The sequence below is a fragment of the Eurypyga helias genome, unplaced genomic scaffold (assembly GCF_000690775.1).
Source record: "Eurypyga helias isolate BGI_N326 unplaced genomic scaffold, ASM69077v1 scaffold16784, whole genome shotgun sequence".
In the NCBI taxonomy this organism is placed as follows: Eukaryota; Metazoa; Chordata; class Aves; order Eurypygiformes; family Eurypygidae; genus Eurypyga; species Eurypyga helias.
This window is the reverse complement of record NW_010248376.1, coordinates 18,594-41,544: the sequence shown is the minus strand read 5'-3', so window position 1 is coordinate 41,544 and position 22,951 is coordinate 18,594. Positions and strand designations below refer to the sequence as shown.

The 22,951-nt window shown below is 42.7% G+C and overlaps 1 protein-coding gene across 1 annotated transcript in view; it reads left to right on the top strand.

Moving 5' to 3' along the window:
- The window catches only part of DHRSX (dehydrogenase/reductase (SDR family) X-linked), a gene marked incomplete at its 3' end in the record, with an annotated part of 87,750 nt that overhangs the window by 49,236 nt on the left and 15,563 nt on the right, over positions 1–22,951 (top strand). The window contains exons 2-3 of the mRNA XM_010151031.1: positions 5,264–5,365; positions 21,108–21,315. Of these exons, the coding sequence (XP_010149333.1) occupies positions 5,293–5,365; positions 21,108–21,315 (281 nt within the window). The remainder of the gene's footprint in view (positions 1–5,263; positions 5,366–21,107; positions 21,316–22,951) is intronic.

Sequence of the window (22,951 nt, the reverse complement as noted above, 5' to 3'; positions counted from 1 at the left end):
GAAAGAGGCTCCAGGCAATACTGCTTTATGTCTTCTCCTCCTTCCAGTTCATGCTTTTCCTCTCCTGGGGTTTGCTCCACTTTGTTTCCACCTGCTACCTTGCTGACAGAGCTTCTCTAGCTCTGCAATGCAGCCTCTGTCAGACGGTAGATATTTGCCTCATTAAGAGCGCTTTCTGACAAAAAGCATCTCCATTGCCCTGTCCAGGTGCTCAGGAGCATACTCAGTTCTTTCATGAGCAGGACAACATTTCCCCTTGCTGCTGTGCAGATGCCAAAGGGTAACTCTGTGAGTCAGGACAGCAGACAGCAGGCCAAATTCCTTAGTGCCCTCTGTAGATATACAGCAGCCATAGAACAATGTACCTGTGTCGAGCTTTTGCAACATGTTTTTGAGCATGAATAGGAACTCTTCCTGCTGGTATCTTCAGACGCTGGATAGATAGGTGGCAAGAGGGAATAGGCAAAGAAATCCTCTTTGTAGGCCTCTTTCCACCATGAACTAGAAGTCCGCAGCTCCCTGCTGTGCTGGGCAGAGTTGCAGCTTTCCCTAGAATGGGCAATGCTTGTGTTTTTAACGTAAAGAATGTGAAAGCATGATGGAAAACTTCTTTGGCATATGTAATTAAAGAAAGTTGACTCTGACTTACGATTTCTGCTGAAATGGAGCTGTAGCTGCCCATAACAATTACAGGATGATGAGTTAGAGTTGAATGCAGGAAAAATAGTAATTGGTAGGTGGCCTCCATCTCAGCTCAATCTCATCTAAATCAAACCTAAGTGATCGTCTTTGCAGGAGCCTCAACATTGCATTTTCCTGTCTTCATCTGTTCAGTGAATATCTCAGAAGTTACAGTCCCTGATCATTCATGCAGTATCTGTCCATTCTTTTTGCTTCTCTATTTTCCTTCCACAGCTGACCAATATTCCTGTTTCATGCTTTTTATGTCTCCGTGATACAGACACAGAAAAAATATGCCACCAGCATCAACTGGGCTGGCATGGAAGACAAAGGAAGTGAACTTTAGATGTTCAAAAAAAGGTGTGCTAATAGTGTGAAGAAGTAGATGGACATAAATGGGAAGTTGACCCCAAGAGGGAAACTCAGGGGAGCATGAGCACTTAGGGGCTGTGTCAGGCCCTGCTAATGCTGAGTCTCCTCTTCGCTGCCATGAGGCCCATGGTGTCAGAAGGCTTCCTGAGAGCCACCATGTGCCTGTCCTTCAGGACCTCTGACTCCAGTTGGCATGGCAAAGTGAGCAGAGGGTGCACAGTTCAGGAACAGGCATTGAGCTGTGCAGGTGCTCAGAGGTGTCACGTGCTCACAGCCAGAATAGTTTTGTGGGATTCTTGTGGCCCTAATGAGAAGCAGCTAGAAAAACGTAGTACCAACTTTTCTGTTCCTGAAAAGATGCTGCACCAGGCAGATACATGTTTGAAAGAAAGCAATTAGGCAAAGCAGCAATTGTACCCCCATCATATACATATCTATTCATATGTGGATAATGGTAAGTAACTCTAGCTGTCTTTTGGGAAATTATGCTCCTTTTACAAGTTATTAGCTAATAACTTTCTGACAACTGAGTCATGAAATTACAATAAAATAATAGTAAAATATTTTTAACAGTGAATATTTTAGCCAGTGTCTGGCAATTATGTACTCACTTGCTTTCATTGGAAAGATTACTTAGATAAGAACAAGAGACATATCCACTAAGAGAAAGAAATATGGGCATGTCTGTCATTCTAGAGGTACCTGAAAGCACAGGGAAGAATAGTAGAAGGAAAGATAAAATGGGGCAGAATTAGAAATTAGAGTATTTTAGTAGCATTAGCTGCAGATATTCATTATGTAGATTCTATTCCTCATTTTTGTTTATAATGGCATACTGGAAATAAAAAGAACCAGTTAGTATTGAAAACCTATTATATTATTAAACTCAATAGCAGAACGGCTGCTGTTGTCAGTTAATAGGTACTTAAATAATTTGAAGTCCAGTGGTAGAAGAACTGAAAAGATGAGAAGAAATGTATCTAAATATTAATTTTGGCATACATGTCAGCTTGCTTGTTGTAATTGCACATCTTTTTTCTCTTTCCTTATATTTATCCTACACAGAACACCTTTTGCCATCTTTGTTTCTGAAAAGTTATTCAATTCACATTGATAGTTCAGGTTTGATCATTTGCTCACATTATTAAACACTGGTCTTTATTAATTAAGGCTTTTTTTTAAATTGCTTGCTTAGTGTATTTGTGCATATTTGAAATACTCTATAAACTAGTCATTGTTGTTAACTTGTAAATGTGTAATTCTTCACACACTGCTAAAAACACATATACTCGGACCATGGTACAAAGAAGAAATTGGGTTTCTGTTCACGGCCCTGCTGCTGAGTAAACATGTGACTTGTAGCTGTGTTTTGGCACTCTTTCTTGAGTGGGACGGCACTTCGGTCGGCATGGCGCTCGCACTAGTGAGACCGCCTCCCTGGCAAAGAGCCGCCATGCACAAATAAGCACGAACAAGGACTTTGGCCATTAATGTTTCTGCCCTATGAGCAAAAAGAAAAGTTAGGGAGTTGATTTGTTTGTTTGTTTTCCTTTCCAAAGCATGTTCTGATCTTCTGATGGCAAGTGGTTAACAAATCCATAATGATGAAATGCTTCCCAAGTAAGCAAGTAAATAAGCTTAGTAATGATAGCTTTGCCCTAGTATGCCATTACTCTGGGCTCTGTACAGTCATAATGAAGGACAGCGGTTGCTCTGCAAAACTAAAGAATTAAGGGAGAGGAGATCAGACAGACATAGCAAAAAGTTAATTCCCAGGAAGAATGAGATTGTACCAGTCAGACTGAAGAGCACTCGCCTTGCCACACTGGTTATCTAACCACCATTGTTGTTGGCAATGCAGAAAAGGACAACTTCAAGGTCAGATGAGGGGAGAGATTAAATTTAAATTTGTGAATGTTCTCAGGAGCCTGCTTTTCTTGTACATATAGTGGCATTATCAAAATCCAGGAGAGTCAATAATGTTGCCGCCGTCCATACGGGTGGTGAAGAAGTTGTTGGACCTTGCACTGTGCTACAAAACACTACAGCTGGTCAATGTCTTCTTTACCAAGAAGAATATTTTGTATTAGAAGGGACTCCTCCATTGGCAGTGTGAGTGGCAGCCTCCTAAGAAGCTGAGCATGCTTTTCCTAATCTCTTTCCTTGATGGATTGCCTGGAGAAGTAGAGTAACAGCCAAGTCAGCATAAAGCTTCACTTATGCCCTTACTGCATTCGTTGTTACACTAGTTACTAATAAGTTAGTATGACCATATTTTGTGTACCTGAACAATTACAGTGCTGTTCGTGTGGGTTTATATAACTGCCATGCCGCAAGAGAAATGACCTGAACAACTCTCTTCTTTGACAGGAGTTAATGACTTCTGCATTTCTGTACCACCACCAGGTGCAGAACATCACTGAAATTAAACAAAATTGCATACCTCCGAGAGGTGTATAGGGAGCTCAAGAAATTGTCTAGTGTTTTTCATGGGTCAGTGTTGTTGCAATGATACAACCATTTCAAAAATTGTGTTTATACTATCTTAAAACTAAGATCTAAGCATTCTTAAAAAAAAAAAAAAGAAGAAAAGAAAGGAAAAGGTCACTGAGTAATTTATATAAATCCACTAAGACAATTTCAGAGGACTAATACTGTCTAGGTTCAAAATATATAAGGATTAATAAGGCCCCATACTGTAAAACTGAAAGGAACTGAAGAAACTGTTCTCCTGTAAAGGATTTTAACACGAGCCATGATTGTCTTCTCTTATTTAGGTGGATGTTGTGCCTGCAGGCCTTCCTAAACTCTTACTGTATAGACATACTATAAAGAGGCCTTATAGCTCGCAGCCTGGGTTGTGACAGGACGAAGCAGTTTGGGGAAAATCACCGATGGATCAACGAAAAGAGTAGCAAGAAAGACCCCTTATTGCAGCCTGCATTGCAGCCTGTTTGCCCAATAGTTTAATGTACCTGTCAGAAAGGCTTTCTTAGTGTGTGTGAAGAACTGTGTATCTTCAATTTCCCCTTCTTTTGAAGGCTGTTTCTTTCAAAAGAAGAGGTGGGAGAAGCCATGTGCAAGGAAGGAGGTGGCAGTTCCTTGCTGTGAAGCACAAGGGAGCAGGTTATGAGGTCCACCTCAGGCCACGAGGTGGGAGGATGGAGGAGAGCAGGGAAAATGCAATGAGGACCTGGAGCCCCACTCCTCAGCTGTGTGGCCAAAATTATCCCGGGACTGGACATCTGTGCGAAGGTTGACACAGATCAGGAAGTCTGGGAGGCTGTTGAAATCAAACCAGGCAGAAAGGATTCGTCCTGCAAGGACATGGTGTGCAAGGGGAGCATGCTTTGGACAGCCTTCACCTTTCCTTCCGCTGGACACAGTCACTGGGGATGGCTCAGTAGTGTTGTGACTACCTAAAGTAAATACACATTTGGTCTTCCTTTGGGAATTCACTGTACGGAAGAGGTTCAGGCAAATCCACCTCAGTGCTCTAGTGCACTGGGTCTGGCTGGGACAGAGGTGGCAACACCTAGCTCACTTGAAGTGCCACCATGGCGTGTAGCAAACCAGGTGTAAGACATTAGGGAAGGAAGGCAACAGACTGGCATGGCCGAGTCAAGACTTTCTAGTCAAACTAAAGGGCCAAAAGGAAATGCACAGACAGTGGTAGCAGGGACAGGTACCCTATGAAGGGTACAGGGACGCTGCCCAGTTGTGTAGGGATGGGGGTCAGGAAGGCCAAGGCGCAGCTGGAGCTGAACTTGACAAGGGCTGCAAAGAATAATAAGAAGGGCTTCTACAGGTATATCAGCCAGAAAAGAAAGGTCAAAGAAAGAGTACACAGACACATATCCCCCTGCCACCCTACCCCCCCGCTCCCCGATGAACAAGACTGTCAGACTAGTAACAACAGACAAGGAGAAGGCTGAGGTACTCCACGTCTTTGCCTCAGTTTTGTAACACGGCAGCAAATTCCTCATATTTGTTCTGTGAAGACTCAATAGCTTAAAAATAGAAATGGAGGAAAGAGAAAGAAGTAGCCTTCTGAGACCAGCTTCACCCATAATTTTCAAAAGCCTGCTTTATTTTTAAAATCTTTACTTTCTTTGTGGCATTATCAAAGGAGTACTTGCTGATGTACATAAGTGTGTTTTTATATCATTGTAACCGACTTAACTGTTTTTGTTCATCTCCTCTCTCCCAGTGGAGTTTCTATACTGTGATTTGGCTTCCATGAAGTCTATACGGCAATTTGTGCAGCGGTTTAGAGCAAAGAATTGTCCACTCCATGTCCTGGTGAATAATGGTGAGTTCTGTTCTTTTCTTCTCATATCTGCAGGGGAAGATGTGACAAACAGGGCTCTCATCTATCCCTTTACATTTCAGTTTGATTATCTGAACCATATAGCAGTTTACAATTCGGCGTTAACAGGGATGTCCTTCTAGGAGTAAAATTGCATTTTTTTGAGAGATTGACAGCTGAGCAGACTAACCACTGGTCCCACCTCTGCTTGTGATGTTATCACAAGTCTTGTTCTTTTGCCATTCTTACAGCTCTCCAGCACTAAACACCATGCAACTGCACAAGAATCTCAACTTTCCCCCACCAAAAGGATTACTTTCTCTCCCCTTATATTTTCCCTGTATGAACACAGGTGTTTGCTGTAGCTGTGTGGTGAGCTGAATTGGGGGGGCTAATCCATCTGAAATATAATCTAGCAAATTATCCAGCTATCTCAGAGCAGTCACTGCTTAGATCAAGGTGCTGCTGGAAAATTGTCCGTAAAGCTGCACCCTCAGTGGTCAGAGGACAAATTAAAAGGACAACATTTATCATGCATTCCTATAATTATCAAATGAATCTCATTACTCTTAGGGATTTTAACTTTAGTTATTTACTTACTTGCCATCCAATTATGTTTGGTAGCTGCAGTATTTTTGGAAACCAGCCCATACAATAATTTTCCTCTAAAACCCTGCATGCCCTGCATGGACTTTCCTAAAGGGGATTTTTCACCTGTCTATTTAACTAGGGGGAAAAACCCTCCAGCAACAATTTAGGCTTCTTTTAGAAGTTCTCTGCTGTTATATGCTGCTGTTCTTGTTTTCCCCATTATTTGCATGTTTTTTTTTTAAGACATCCCAAAGAACGTTTTCCATTTTCCTGTGCACCCTTCAGTTCTAGTGCGGGTGAACGTGCTGTAAATAAATGGTTTTGTTATATTTATTGATGCCTTGAAGAGCCCTCGGTAACACAAGCAAATATTGCAATAAAAATTCAAGAGTATTTTATTTCCTGATTGATATGAAACATTCATGAAGCGTTCAATTAAATGTTCATTTTTATTTGATTAGTCAAAAAAGCCCACCATTATTATTTTAATTGTGCAATAATTAAGGGTAGTGGATATTTAATCCTGGTTACAGAATCTTTCCAGTTTGACATGCCTACTTTTAAAGATGCACAGTACAAACTGTAACACAGATAGGAACAACACTATTTGAAAAAAACAGCATTTTGGGGAAAAAGGGTTTTGAGATCTATGTACCCATCAGGCATGCCCTGTCTTTCACCAGTTGTCTGCACAAGCACTAGGGACCTGGGGGCAGCTTAGGGGAGAAATTATGGGACTGAAGCAAGAGCACAGCTGGGAAGCCCTCTTGGATAAAGGATTTTGTTCTGCCCCAGATGCTACTGAAGCAGGATGGATGAAAATTGCAATTAAATATGTCTTCTTAATCAAGAAACAAAGTTATATGAAAATAGATCTCCTAATGTGCTTAACAGCATATGAGACAAAAAAGTATACACCCAAAGCTTCTTTTAAGAAAGAAGCTTGAAAGTAATATTTGTCTAAATTAGTCTGTATTTTCATGACCTGCAAAAACGGCATTTGATTTCATTTATGCTTTGTTACCAAATACAGTTGGCAAGAGAAATCCGTTGTTTAAGAAAATCCTGTTAGAAACGACAATAAAATTCATGATCCAACTTTGCTTTTTACTCAATCTTTAACAGAATCACAGAAGTGATCACATCCAAAGCTGCTGTAAAGATTCCCATGTAATTAGGTTAGTCTCCAACCATTACTTGGCAAGTCACCAGCCTCCACTTCTGAAAGCTCTTTCCTTTTTTTTTCTTTTTCCTGGTCCTTTTTGTTTGTCCTTGTAAATAATCTGCAGCATTTCAGTTTTGTTACTTGTTTCATAGTGAAAGCCCAAGTGATTTCTTGGTTCACGAGAAGGAAATTAACATAGCTTATGGAGGAGAAATGGCCTGATGCAAAAACCTTTGACCACTGTAGTTCAATGCACTAAGGAAGAAGATTTAAGTCCACTGTGGACTGCAGGGCTGGAGGCACTACTCACTCAAAAGCCTCATTGCAGTTGCCAGCTCCACTCCTGTCGTATTTTGACCGTGGCTGGCAATAAAGTACCATGCAGCGGCTCGCTCACCTTGCCCCCCTCCTCCGGTGGAGGAAGAGAATTGGAGGAAAAGACAAGGAAACTTGTGAATCGAGATAAGAACAATTTAATAATTGAATATAAATAAATATAGTGTTGCTAATAATATTAACAATACTACTAAATAATTAAAATAGTAGAAAATAAAACATATGATACAATTCTCACCACCTGCGGACCGACACACAGCCAGGTCCCGAGTAACAAGAGCCAGAGCCTGAGAGCGATCGCAGCAGAGTCAGAGTGAGCCCCATGAGTGACAGCACGATGGGAAAGCCAACTGACCCACCAACTCACTAACAATGATCAAGCTAGCAACTAACAAACGAAAAAGCTAAAAAGCTAACAAGTGAGCAAACAAAGGAGCTATAGCCCCCCTGGCCCACTCCCCACTTACGTACTGAGCATGATGTGCTGTGGAATGAAATACCCCTTCAGTTTGGGTCAGCTGTCTGAACTGTGTCCCCCCCCACGTACTGCTTATAATGAAAGTTGGGAACTGAGCTGCAGTGTCAGAAGCTGAGAAAGACCTTGAATTTGGTGCAAGTACTCCCTAGCAACAACCAAGACACATCTTATCAGTACTATTCTCAGGGCAAATCCAAAACACAGCCTCATACCAGCCACTGTGAAGAAAAATAACTCTGTCCTGACTAAAACCAGCACAACTCCCATTACCACATGATGCCCTGGACGCAAGCTTGGGTCTCTGGAAGAGGACAGGGCTTGCAGTATTTAAATGTCTGGTAGGATTGAGTTGTTGGGCATGTGGTCAGTGAGCATGTACACTTTCTGTCAGAAAACCCTGTTGTCAATAGGAAGGCATTTTGTGTGACCATTAGTGGCTTGCAGGGTGTCTCATAATGACATGGCTGATTTTCTTATGTCTTGGTGTATGCACCTGGAATAGTAGGTTTCTTAGTATTCCCTACTACTTTCTTATTTCTTATACATCTTGAAGCTCTAACATTCTTGATATGAAGAGGTATTTTAATTTTTTAGCACAGGGGGAAGAGTGTGTTGGCCAGGCACCTGCACAGTGCATTTGTAGGCAGTCATATGCTTTTAAGAGTCAGACCCAACGCCTGTTGGGGATAATGGGAAGCCTCCACTAGGTTTTGAAAAACAGACTTTGTGTGGGTCAGACCATTGGCAACCTAAAAAGAATTTTCCTCTCTATCTTCATAGGACCAAGTATTTTATTATCAAGGACTGTATCCTTTTCTTACATTTAATGTAAAAATACCAAGAACTCTTACATTGCATGTTTTTGCACACTACATTAGTATTGTTAACTGCATTAAATCAACATCTTTAAATTAATTTATATAATCATGTCTATATGTTAGTGAACTTTCCACATCTTATCTCTATGAATATGTATCCTGTATGTATGTGCAGCTATAGGCTATTTGTTGTGGCCTTGTGTGAACCTGTCAAAAAGACAAACATTTCAGGATGAACTGGGGAAAGTTCTAACATTATTCAATAATGCAAACTGTGAAATGAACATTGAAATATTATTAAAGACAAATGATATTTCATGAATTACTGTTCTAGGTAAATAATCAATACTACATGCCTGACCTAAGATTATTATGCAATTCAGAAGTTTTCCAGGTCACTGGTGTTCTTTTTTAAAATGTGTCTTCATTACTTGCTCTCCATCACTTGCCCAGCTCAAGGATCTAGTTGGAAATTAAATGAATCCCAAAATCTGGAGTTTTAAACTATTTTCATAGAGCTAAACACCCAGGTCCCACAAAAATTTTTGTAAGGTTTAGGTATCCAACTAATTCAGGCACTTCAAGAAGTCTTACATGAACATTTAGGGTGTTTCAAAATGGAGATTAGTGCACTAGAGTCACCCTCTCTCTTTTTGTTATAGCTGATTTTTGCATACACATTTAACTTTCTAATTTCTAATTTAAAAGGAAAAATTTGGTTGAATGCACGCATTATTTCAGCTGACAAATAAAGGCCGGTTGTTCCATTACTATGCTTTCTGCATCAGTAATGTGCATGCTCAGCTCTTGGTTTTTAAAATAAACAAAATGTATTAAAGATGCAAATAGGATATTACATAAACATGTTTAAAAAAAATGTGATGTGCTAGTGGTAAAAAGAGAAAAATGCTATGACACAGAAAAATTCGTTTTCTGTGGGAAAAAAAACCCTAAGCTAAATAGCTGAACTGTGAGCCACAGAAAGATGGATGCAGTACAAGCAGTTTGGAAAGCAATCTTGACAGAAGGTCAGAAGAATGTCTTCTAGTCCACTAATTATCAATTGGGTGACAATTTTTTTGGTTTTGTTTTTGACAACAACTGTGCCTTTGTACAACTGAAAAGCATTCAAAGTGGTATTGCTGTTAAGCTGCACTAAAACGTCTGCAATCTTCCATGGTTAAAACACTTCATAAAATTCCATGAGCGGTAGTCACTGTTTCATTCCAGACAGGTTCTTTCTAACTTCAAGTCAATCTTTTTCACCGTGTGCTAGAAATGTTGCTCAGTACCTTATAGTTAATGTTTTTACTTACACACTGTTTACAGTACTTAATAATCTTAAACACAGGAGAGCTAACACCAAAATCACAACATCTTTAGTAATAACAGAGTACCTAGGGAATCCAAACATGCATGATCTAATTCATTAACAGTGAAATACCAACCACCTTCTCAGTTGCACTTTATTGAATGGTTTGTGATTTTGGCTGCAGGTTAGGAAAGGAGGGGGAGAAAACTACAAGGACATTCCTTGGCATTAGGGTATTCCTTGGCAGGCACACAAACACTAAAAAGAACTTGGAGATTTCAGGGTATTATTAGACTACTGTAGACAGATTACAGTTAATATATTCCAGGTTGAGGCCTATCTAAGCCAATTTAAAATCAATATTTCTGAACTTCTTGCTAATTCAGAGGTTCATATTTCGTACTTCATGGATCATCTGAGAAATCTCATTCTCTTAATAGAATGAATAAGTCTCTATAAGCTTCCTTCTCTAGTTCCTAGGGCACAATAAAAGCTGTATCAGTAGGTAAGTATGTGAACTATCAATATTTCTTTGTGTTACTTCCCCACAGTTCAGCCATGCGCAGTCCAGCCATAATGCTTTGCAGGGAGCCATTTGAGTAGTCCCATGGATGCTGTCATAGTCTATCACATATTAAATTATTCCTGTGTTTGAGTATTTGCAGTATCAGGTCTTTGGAAGGATTGTGAGATTTGAGGAGTGGGAACAAGTGGACATATAAAGTACAAACATTTTTATAGGTACCTACCTATGCACAGCTATTATTGATTAGGTTTAACAATAGTTACTTGCATTATCATAGTGGGATCTACGAAAAGATCTTGTCCCACTGGATTAGGTGAGAGCCAGGTCCCCTCTCTGTAGCTGCTGCTGGCTACACAGACTTAGAAGGTGAAAAGGAGAGAAATCCCAGAGATGTGGAAATTCACTGGAGAAGGCCTTGATGGCAGGTTAGTGAGGAGAGTTGCTGTTGACTCCAGTGGAACTTGGATTTCATCAAAAATAATGCTTCTCCTCGGGCCACACAGGAAGGCTGTGGTGAATTCAGGATCTGATATCTCATGAATCTTGTTCCTGTGTCTTGATTACAGCATCGTGTTTCATCTTTACCCTTCCTTGAAGGCCAGTTAGAGCAAGATGTAAGCAAAGATGAAATGGAAAAGGTATAGAGGGACAGGAAGAAAGAAAGAGGAGGATAAGCAGAAGGGCAAGTGTCCCTTTACCTGTATGTAATGGGTGATACCAGACCACATGGTACACTAAGGCCTTTGGGAGGTGTTTAGAGCTGGAAAAGGTAATTTGAGGTGGTGGTGGGACCGGCGTAAAATGGATAATCCATGGATGATGGGCAAAACTATAAGAGTCTTAAGGACACTAACATGCAGCATTAATGTGTTCTGAATGAGAAGATATGCTCAGGGCCATATGTTTTTAAGCAGCTCAGTGCATGACAGATGCCATTTACTCAGAGTTTTCAGAAGACATCATTTTTTGTAAGAGAAGTAACTGGAAAGGATGGGGAGGCTGGTTGACCACACACCGCTCCTCACAGGTATTGGGTACCGGGGATACTGGAAGTAACTTGTGTCAGAGTATCATGGTATTGCTGATGGTATCCAGTCTGGGTTGTTCAGAGCAACCAAGGGCTGTGCAACACCAGCATTTCCCTAGCGCCCAGATTTTTAGCAGCAGTCATCTGCTGGAGCTTTTATTATACTTGAATAGCATTGTTGTCTGCCAGAATGATATGTATCCTCTATAAAGGTATCAGATTTTATATAAGAGGTTTATTTTTTATTAGAAGAAGTAATAAGTTAGAAGAGTAACTTTAGGCTACTTCTGACTTTCAAATTGTAAGGATTTCATTCATGAAAATCCTGACTTTTGTTTGATACTATCTTTGTGCTTCTAATTATTTCCAAAGCTGTTTCTGTGTCTGTGATATCAAAAACATTGTGAAAAGGGAAATATCGCAGGCTCCACATGCTGCAGGTTCTTGACCCATTTGCTTTTAAGTCCTGAATGTGGATGTTTTATCAGTGAAAGACAGATACAAAATTCAGCTATTGATGGATTAGGAAACCCAACCGGTTTTACTTAAATGTGTGGAACATTTGCCACTGGCTTTTCTGAGAGGCAGGAGTGAGCCATGTTTTATTCTTACCTAATCCTTTCATAGCTTTTAGGTAGAAATATTTTTTATACAAATTGCAAAACAGGATATTTTACCTCTGAGAGAACTTCCTATTGAATTAGAAAGCTGTGACTGACTTTCCTATTTTCTGAATACGAGTGGGATAACGCACCATTGTGCCAACCAAACAGTGAGCATATTTTTAGGAAACAACGTTGGTTTATTTTTTTTTCCAGCCAGACCCAATTATGAATGCTCTGATGTATCTTAGTGTGAAAACAAAACATCAGTTGTGGATCTTATTTTCTTTCTTTAACTGACTCCTTTTCCAGGGAACTAGCCTGTGCTTTGTGTGTTCCCTGTGTAACAGCATGTGAATCAGAATCAGAAAGTGAATCTGTTCTTAAGGAGGTGTTGCAGCCTGTTCCGTTTTGTGCTCAGCCTACCAAAATTTGGTTGTTGTTCTCGTAGTCCTTGAATGTGGGTTGTCTGCATTTTATTTCTTTCTTTTCTCTTTAGCCTACCCATAAACTAAGCTTGTTTCCAATGAAAAGATGTGTTGCATTATCTTCTTTGGCACAGCTAGTGCAGTCCCCTTCTCCCTTGTAAGCATTATAGGTGGGTCTGGGAGCACTAGCAGTAGACATTACTCAATTTTTCAGTTCTTCACTAGTTAGCCAAACTTTTAATGTTTGGGCTAAGAGTTTCCATGCCAAGGGTTTGCCTGAGGCTAATGTATTTTTATTTAATTTTTTGTAATGCCAAAGAAAAGAGTTCATCTGTTTCCAAGAAAGATAAGAAAAACATCTTTTTTTTGTTTTGGGTTTTTCTTAATGTCAAAAATGATGGCAAGTTTCTTGAGAAAAGCTTTGGTGTTATCGCGGTTTGGAATGGAGACTTGAATGCAGGCAAAATGCTGCCTTTTGTCAGAGGCAGATGCACCTCTTGCCACCCATGGCATATTCCCACGATGGGTTGAGACAGAAGTCTATTAAGCACTGCAGTTTGAAAAGCATCTTTTATGTTTTATTCACTAAATATTTTTCCTGTACGAAGCATGTCCTGAGTTGAGACTGAGCAGGTCTTTCTGCTGGCGTCATAACCCTGAGCCAGGGTGGGAAGCACTGCCTGCAGGCAAAGGCACCGGCACTGAGGCTGGGCACCAGTGTCCCCCCTGCACTCTGTGGCTACCTCTGAGCTGGAGTGAAGGTGGATACCGTGGCTCACTTCAGGCTCATCCTGGTCTCTCCACTATCCAGACTGGGAGCCTGGGTCTCTGTGGTCTCCAGGACAACTTTCTGTCCCATGAAAAGCAGACTACTTGGTTGGGAGAGGTGGGTGGGAGGTGAAGGGTGTCTGGGTTTTACCTTGATACACAGTTGGAGCACGACTGTGGAGCTGGGACGTGATTTCAGCACTCTCAGGACCTAAAGGTCTCGCTAGACATGGCTGGTGAGCCAACGTAGCTGGTGACCTCCATTGGCTAGTGACCACATCTCTCCAGAAGAGATGGCTCTTGTGTTTCTAGGCATAGTGAGAATAGTGTGGAAGAGGAAGAAGCCTGGTTTGAATGCAGATGGGACAAGACCGTAACTTCCAAGAGAGGCAGATTTATACAAGAAGCCTTGGTATGGAGAACTGAAATAAAAGAGGGGCAGTTGAGGCTGGGAGGTTATCAGGGAGAGACAGCAGAAGGTGGAGTGAAGAGCTGATGTGGGGAAACAGGACTGTCAGACAGGAACCATTAGGATGGGAGAACACTTGATGGAAGTATGTTTGAGTTTGCTGATTGAAAGACTTTTTAAAAAAACTATGAATGTAGCTTATATTCCTGTTCAGTATCAGGAAATTCCTAGGAGAGCAAGTATGGGGTAGGGAGCGGGAGGGTAGTGAGGATAAAGAGGTGTTAGGTATGTTTGGATTACAAGGAGAGGTCTCAGTCAGAGTTTGCAGGTGCTTAGGCACCAGATAAATCACGAGGACTGTGTCCCTGTGCCGAGGACTAGACTCTCTTTTCTGCACAGACTGAATGAACTTTTTCTTGCAGTGAGGGAGTTCTTGACTGGTGTATTTTTGGCAAATTTACTGACATACAATGGAGATGAGTTACCTTCCCCCATGGGGATGTGATTGGAACCTCTCTCTTCTGTCTGGCCACCGACTTCGATGTAACCTGTACGAATTAATTCTCACCTACCTCTGTGTCACAGCTGGTTGACATTGAAGAGGGAATGGGGAAGCTGGTTGGAGCCTCAGAGCCCTGGATCTGGCCCCGTAAGGAAGCCAGGCTCAGGATTGAGGGAAAGGCGAGCGAGGCATGTGACTGGCAGATGCCTGCAGGATCCAGGCTGAGGTCTCATGAGATTCAGACACAAAGGAGCTGGAGCGGCTGGGTAAGGAAATTAGGGAGAACAAACTTAGCGTTTGCAGGGAAGCAGAGAGGCAGATGAAGCTGATATGCATGTCTGGGGCTGAGCCTCTCCCCTCCTTCCCTCACACACACTGTTCCTTGATAAGATCATCATCGGGCCACTGGATTTTGGGGATAGGGAAGGGAGGAGGGCACAGCCCAGGGCTTTGGCTGGGGAGCAGCACACCATCCTTGGCTTCGACAGGTCCCTGCGTTTTGGCCAGTGTGGGGAGTTGAGGGAGCTGTGAGATAGCTAATGTGTGGGAATGGCAACAGGCAGAACGCAGCCCCTTGCAAGGGAGAGGGAGGCAGGAGCTAGTGGGAACTTGCTCAGTGCTGGAGCAGAGGGTCAGGCAGGCTCCTATGGAGAAGCTGTTCTGAGGAGGAGGCACGGGACACGGAAACCTCTGGGGATGGCTCTGCACCACAGCCCGAATCTGGCTTCTGGTGCTGCCCTGCTCTTCATCAGACCTGTATTCATGGTGACCAAACCCCTCCAGGGATGGTCCATTCACAGGACACTGTCCCTCCGCTGATGCCAGACAGGCTGACAGCGGTTGGCTTTGCATCTCCTCAAGGGTCAAATGCATTGGTGTGGACTCTAGGTGTCATCCAGCTGTCATCGTTATGCTGTGGGGTAAAATTCCTTGCCTTGCTTCAGTTTCTGCCCAGTTAGCTTTAGAAAACTGCATATACAGAGCTCCAGAAGATACTAGGAAGTACATGAGTCTGAACTCTCTCTGAGGAGACAGGAAATAGGGTCGTAGCATCGAAGAGCTTTAGCTGCATCAAGCTTCATTTGTATTTTTCTGTTTTTCTTCTTAACTCTTTGGATTTTACCTTTTCAGCTTGCATGCACTGTTAATCTGGCTTCCCTGTGTGGTCCTGTCTAGACTCAGAATGCTTTTCAGGGATACCAGTGGGTGTGCAGCATACCAGTAGCGCTGGGCTTTGGGTTACGGACGTGGCTTCCCAAGCAGTGTGTCGCAGCCGCGCTGTAAATTCACTTCTGCAGCCCAGACGAGGCATACCTGTAAAAAGCAGTTACGTGAGGACAGTTGTGTCTCCAGTAGGCACTTTTGGGGGCAATTCTTCTAATGAGGCATTGAACCTTCTTGTTTCTCACTGTCCTGGAGAGATCCACAGAACAGGCATATTCTGGGAGAGCGTAGCCCAAATGAATGAGGTGGAATGAGAAATGTAGTATAGGCAGCCTAGCCAGGCGATGCTGCTATGTGGTTACTGAGATGTTCACTCCACTATAGCTGTCCCTGTTCGGGAGAGAAGTGGGCTATACTGTTCTTTAGTTACAGGTAGATCCACACACAGATCTTTTGGTGTGTGAGTGTGCAGAGCAGGGTGGATTTAACACTCTGAGGTGGGTTGCCTTGTGTGACTGCACTCATGGGATGGCAAATGCTGCTAAATGAATCAGCTACACCACTACAAAGCCTGTGTGGGGAAAAGGCTTTGTGCCTGTACTTGGAGTTACCGTCCCTATTATAGTTTTTCCCCTTGGGAACATTTTTGGTACAGTCTGTACCTCTTCCTTGTAAGTAGCAAGAATTGGGTGAATGAGACAATATAGGATCACCTCCTGCTGAGGTGGTGTTAAATGTAAGTGTATGCAGCTGACCTCTTGTCTTGTCTGCCCAGACTTTGGGTTGCTGAGGATAAAAGGACTTCCATGTGGCGGAACTGCCTCCAAACCCTCTCCTGTGAGCCTGGCTGGGAAGGAAGACATTTTGTTCTGCTTGCAAAAAGAAAGATTTTACATCTTTCTTTTGTAGTGAATTTGAGAGAGCTACCTTTAAAACCTCCAGGTAGCTCACTGTTAATAAATCTAGATGAGTTAAATACTTGTATTTTTAAAGCTTTTTAAATATATTGCGTAATGGAGCTGAAGGATGCCTTTGCAGTGGGAGGTACAGGAATTACAACAATGTTTGCCATCATCTGCAGTACAGGCAGGCATGGTACAAATTCTCCTATATAATCCAATAAAAATACGATATGTCTGGCCTGTACTATTTACAACTGTCATAAAATTTTTGGTTATGCTGTGTGCAGTATCAGATCCATTATGCCCTTAAAATCATAAAAGCCTAGTTCATTGATGTATCCCATTACATTTCATTAGAAACTTTGCTAGAAAATCTTGATAAATGACTGTTTACAAAGATACTTCTTTTGAGGTGTAGTCACTCTTTGGGAGGGAAATATGACTATTGACTAGTCATAAAAGTAAAAACGAATAGATTTTTTTTCTTTTGATCCATTATAGCTAATTAAAAGTGTATAATTTGTATGCATTACAATAAATGCATAACTGCAGCACAGTGGAATGTATGACTATATAAGAAGAACAGTTGTTCAGCATAGTTATGCTGCAAAATATTTTCCTTATTCTAATTTATTTCTACTCTTGCAAAATGACACATCAGTGTGTCATTTAGGTCGTTTTCTGCATGCATACTGTCAGTGTTTTGCGTGAATATTTTAGTAACAGCTAATCACATACGAAGTATCATAGAATCACAGAATGTTTTGGGTTGGAAGGGACCTTAAAGACCATCTAGTTCCAACCCCCCTGCCATGGGCAGGGACACCCCCCACTAGACCAGGTTGCTCAAAGCCTCATCCAGCCTGGCCTTGAACACTTCCAGGGATGGGGCATCCACAGCTTCTCTGGGCAACCTGTTCCAGTGCCTCCCCACCCTCTCTGGGAAGAACTTCTTCCTGATATCTAATCTAAACCTCCCCACTTTCAATTTAACCCCATTACCCCTTGTCCTGTCACTACAGACCCTTGTAAAAAGTCCCTCCCAGCTTCCTTGTAGCCCCCTTCAGGTGCTGGAAGTAATAGCTCATTTTCCCAGCTTCCTTTTTCTAATGCCATTTTCTAATGCCAATGTATCAGTGACATTTTAGAAATAAATCTTCTGGAAACATTCCAGGTAAATCAGAGGGGAAAACATACAAGAAAGTTGTATCAGAACTGAAGTGTTTGACATTAATGGTCTGTGTGCTGCCGCTTCAAATTTCACATGCACTCCAAGAAACTGAGAAGACCACCTATTGTTAATTAAAATCAGAAAGTTATTGGTTTGTATGGATTACATACCAGAAGAATAAGCAAAATCCTTCTTTGTTTACAGTGAAGAGGTAAAAAAAATACCCACAAAGAACAAACAAAAGGCTTTTTTTTTTCAAATGTTATTGAATTAATTGAAAGAATTAAAAATAGAATCAGCTTTTATTCTTTGACTCTACCATTTAGGGCCATTGAATAAAGTTGATGACGTTTCTGGACAAAAGAAAATCAATAGCATGCCGCTTTTAGTATCTTCTGAATGTTAGGTAGTTAATAATTTAAAAAAGGCAGCTTGCTGCTACACTTACAAGGTTTTCCTTTTTGCCAGAGAAGCAGCCAGGTTCAGTTGCCTGGTGGGTATTCCTTTACACAAGGAATTTTATTCACTCCCAGCGAATAAAAATGGCTTCTCCTCAAATAAGAGAAAATTCCCTCAAATTACAGGGGAGGATTTTTTGATAGCCTTGGTAGGAACCACCTCAAAGATAAGAACCTTTAAGAATAAAAAAAAAAGTCTTTCAGAGGTCTTTTGGATTAATATGATTTGATCAGTTCTCAAAGACAAAAAGGAAACTGTGGCAGCAACAAATCCAAGCCAAGGGGATTGTGCCTGCTCAAGGACTTGACCACAATTTCTGCTCAGAGGAAGTTCCTCAAGAATGAGCAAAATAATTTTTGGGAACGTTTTGTGTGTTGCATGAGTGAAAATTTTTTCCATCTCCTCACCTGAGCTCAGATCTGGTTTTTGTTTCCAGGACATGCAGCACAGATGGTAGAGACTAATCGGGGTGGAGGGCAGAGCCTCTGTGTGCTCTTGAATTCCCGTGACTCTCCCGGGGTTGAGGAGGCCATTCCTGTAGCACAGGTGTCCTCGGGGCTGATGCGGGCAGTGACAGCTTCCCCTGGTTTGCCTTTTGATCATGATGCAAAGCTGTAGCAGCCATTTACCACACTTGTCTCCCGACAAATTCCTCCATCCCTCTGTCTGACTGGGCCAGCAGAAGCGTGTGTGTGCATGGAGGTGCCTATAGTGAGCCCTGCGGCAGCTTTGGCATATGCAGAAGCAGCATTTGGGGTTCACATCAGCTTTGCCGTGCATTTTGCCAGTGTTGCTGCAAATAGACCTCTGGCAAACTGCTTCTTCCCGCCTTTTCCAAGTGTCAGAGTTTTGGAGGGCAGGATGGGTCTCAGAGAGATGCAAATCATTTCCTTGTACCAGCCCGGATACTTATAGACGTTGTGCTGTTCCCATCTGCCCTTCAAGAGCTAAGCCCTGTCTCTGCTAAAACTCGTACTGTAGCAGGCTGAGACTTGGCCCAGGAGCTTGGGGTTTGTTGCCCTTCCCACACTTACTTTCTTCCCAGAAAACAAGAAAAAGTTGCAGCAGGACTTGTCTCATGTTTCTGTCCGTAACCTTCAGGCCAGTGCTCACTTCCAGCCACTGTTCCATGTGTCTTTGTGTGCCACGTAGGCAGATTACAGGGGAAATGGAAATCTGTTTCCAACTACGTAAGCATTCCACCATGCATCAGAGTAAGTGCTGCTGAGGAAGGAGAATACAATGGGACACCCAGCAGACACCCTATAATTTGTGCCTTTCCGTTACTGAAGTTGAGATTTGACACACGGAGAAACCACACCCGGCAGCTGGGTTTTCCCGTCATTCTGAGGGATCTGGGAAAGTGGCTGTAATGACAGAGATGCCAATCAGAGCTTTTGTAGAGCCCCATCATGTAATTTGTGTTGAGTTTCTTTCATCACGTCATCAGCCAGCATCGCTCATGTTCAGTCTTAAGTTCTCCATCCGTGGGTATGCTTTGCTATGCCCAAGCCTTTTGTTTGCTCTGTTTTCTTCTCTCATTCCTTCCCCTTACCCTGAATCTCCGGTTGCTTTCCTCTCCCTTACTCACCTTCACTTTCTTTTCCATCATCTGGTGTGGCTTACATTCTTTGTTTACAACCTCTCACTACTGCTTTTTTCCCACCTCCCTCATGCTTTTTCTCCCCTGCCTGTATAAAAAATCACGGTCCCTACAAACAGCAGAGGCTAGCGTTGAAAGGGCTAATCTCCACTCCTACAAAATGCCCATGTTTTACTCGGGGTTGTGCTCTCACACAGGGCCAGCTACTTCTTTGTCGTGCGGGCCCATTACGCAGTAGGCAGCCTGTAGGTGAATTGCTGTGGGTGTTGGTGGGGCTAACAAGATCATGAAAATGTCTCCCGTTCAGCCCAAGTGACAGTAACAACGCAGGACTGTTGAGTATTGGGTGGTTTAATTTTTATTTAAAACGATAATTTAATATGCCATCATCGGTCTGATGTCAAGAAATGGGACGTTAAAGGGGTTTTAATGGACATATGAAGTAGCATAAGGATGAAGCTGACATCCTTCCATGTCGGTGGGCAGAGATGGCCTTTCTGCTCTCTCATATTCAGGTGTTTTAGAGAGAAGACAAATGGCCTGCAACGTTACTCTCCATGAGCCATGTCCATCTATATTTAAATTACAAAGGGCAGATCCACTTGAGGATAATTAAATTTTAATAAAATAAGAATAATTTATAACATTCAAGTCCACAGTTATAGTTGCCTGGGATAGCTATCCCGCGCACAGCTTCAGTACATGGTGTAGTTTATGCATGAGCTCAGGATTCTCTGCAAGATGCTGAAATCAACACTGCGCATTGGGGATGTGGATGCTTATTATAGGCACTGAGATCGAAAATGGTGGTTTGTAGAAATATATGCAAAAATATTGCCAAAATAAGAATTCAGAAACTCATTTCAATATGCAGCTGCTTGTAAGCACAGTAATTAAGACATATTGGGTAAATTTACTGCATCTTTTCTCACCCACACCAGTGAGATGGAAGTTGCAGATTTCAGACACAGACTCAACAAATCTTTAAACTCCAGCCAGGACTCAGCAGAAAGCTGTCTGGGAGAGCAGGTCTGCTGCTTAGCCTGGTCTTGTCTCCACTGCTCTGAGCTCTTTGATGGAGGGAATGTTGTTGTGATCGCCCAGCTCCCATCTATTGTAGATGGATGAATTATTGTGAATCTGCAGCATTGAATCCTGGCAAAACAGCATTGGGTTAACTCCATTTTTAATGTCCTCAAAACATTTTTCACAAATGAACTCGTTTATCCTCACAGTCCTGCAGGGAGGGAGGAAGGGAGGAAGTCAGTCTTTGAGTTGTCTGGATAAAGGAAGCTGAAGTGGGGCTTTTGACATTTTTCTCGTCACGAATCAATCGGTGTCAGCTTTACACTTCACATGCCATCACCAATCACTCATTGCTCTAAATGCCGTGTCTACACTCTGCAGCCGGAGATCCATGCTCCTTCTAGCTTGCTGCCTCTCTGAAATAAATCAACAGGTTTTACCTCTACTTTCTCCTCCAGCTGGGGTGATGCTGGTCCCTGAAAGGAAGACGGAGGATGGGTTTGAGGAGCACTTCGGCTTGAACTACTTGGGACACTTCCTGTTGACTAACCTCCTCTTGGATACGCTGAAGCAATCAGGAACGCACAGTCACAACGCTAGGATCATCACTGTCTCATCAGCCACCCATTATGTAGGCAAATTGCACCTGAACGACTTACAAAGCAGGTACCACCCATCTGGTTTTGGTGTTCATTGATCTGTAGTAAGGGTGTGCAGATTAAACTCCAAGAGCTTACTGAATACTAAATATGGGAGTTTCTCATTGCCTTTTTTTTTTTTTTTAATTAATGGCGATTTTCAAGCCCTTGCTTAATGTCATTCAGGCTTGAACAAAGCTTGCAGTCAAAGATACAAATAATTTATAAGCTTGTAAATTGATTCTTTTATTCTGAACCTTGAAAGCCTTACTTGCCTCTCTGATGCTTATACTGTGGTGACGGTTGTGGTGCAGAGCCCGGACTCATCACTGCCTAATCAGCGAGACTCAGTAACTGGGATGTTTTAAAATGGCTTGGGCGAATGCTAATAGACTTCATCCTCAAGTGAATGCGTTTGTAGAGGCCCTGACCCTGCCCTCAGATGGGTGCAGGCAGATGCCTGTGGCTGCTAGCTCCCTGCCTGCTGAGTGCCAGGATGCTGACTTGGCTCTGGGGGGGCAGGTAGCCCCACCTGACCACCTGCCTGGCAGCTTCACCCAGCCCACGCTCTGCCTGCTGCTCCCTCCTCCCTGGCAGCTCTGCCCTCTGGCCTGCAGCTCCTGGCACACTGTCCTCCCTTCCCTCCGTCTCTGGCCTCTGCTTTGTCCTGCACCACTCCTGATATTCCAGTACCCCACCTCTGCCTCCCTCACAGTGCTTCTCCAGCTTCCCCACCTGTCCCCCATCCCAGGGCTGTGTCATCCCTCCCATCCCTGTGGTCCTTGCCCTCTCACACATCAGCCTGGTGTTTCACTGCAAAAGCTGGAGCCTCTGTGTGTGTCATACCCTGTGCTTCCCCAAGACCTTATCAAGATCCCTATGTGGGGCCAGCCTGAGGTTTTAACCCAGTAACGTGGGTTAAAATGCATGGCCTGGTTCTGTCCAACTACTTTCATTTAGAAAACTGTGGGTGAACATCTACAGGGTATAGATTGAACATCAGGAAAAAATTCTTCCCAGAGAGGGTGGTGAAGCACTGGAACAGATTGCCCAGAGAAGCTGTGGATGCTCCATCCCTGGAAGTGTTCAAGGCCAGGCTGGATGAGGCTTTGAGCAACCTGGTCTAGTGGAAGGTGTCCCTGCCCATGGCAGGGGGGTTGGAACTAGATGATCTTTAAGGTCCCTTCCAACCCAAACCCTTCTGTGATTCTATGGTTCTATGATTTCTAACATTAGGAAAATATCAAATGATGCAGTAAATGTCTCTGGTGTCATGCAGGAACCGTTTGGAGTTGTTTAGGTAATTGAGGACCAGGCAGGATGACTGAGGTACGTTTCAAAATTTCCCCACGCAGTCACGCATGGCGATTATGTGCTTACCAGCAGGCTCAAACAATGCGTGTCTCCTGCTGGGCTCCAGAGCATTTCTGCCTGGGCAGAGCCAATTTTGCATCATTTCCATGGAGAAATTCTGTCCCCGTCCTTTGACAGGGACTTCAGCGTGTGTTCAGAGGCACCTGGCCTGAGGTTTCATTTATGAACAAAGACTGAAATTAGTGGGTTGGGCTGTTTCCACTATAGACATTTTACATATGAATGCTGCATTAAGCATGTCAAACTTTCTGTTTGACTTGTGATTACGTACTACAGCATCAGTTTTATTA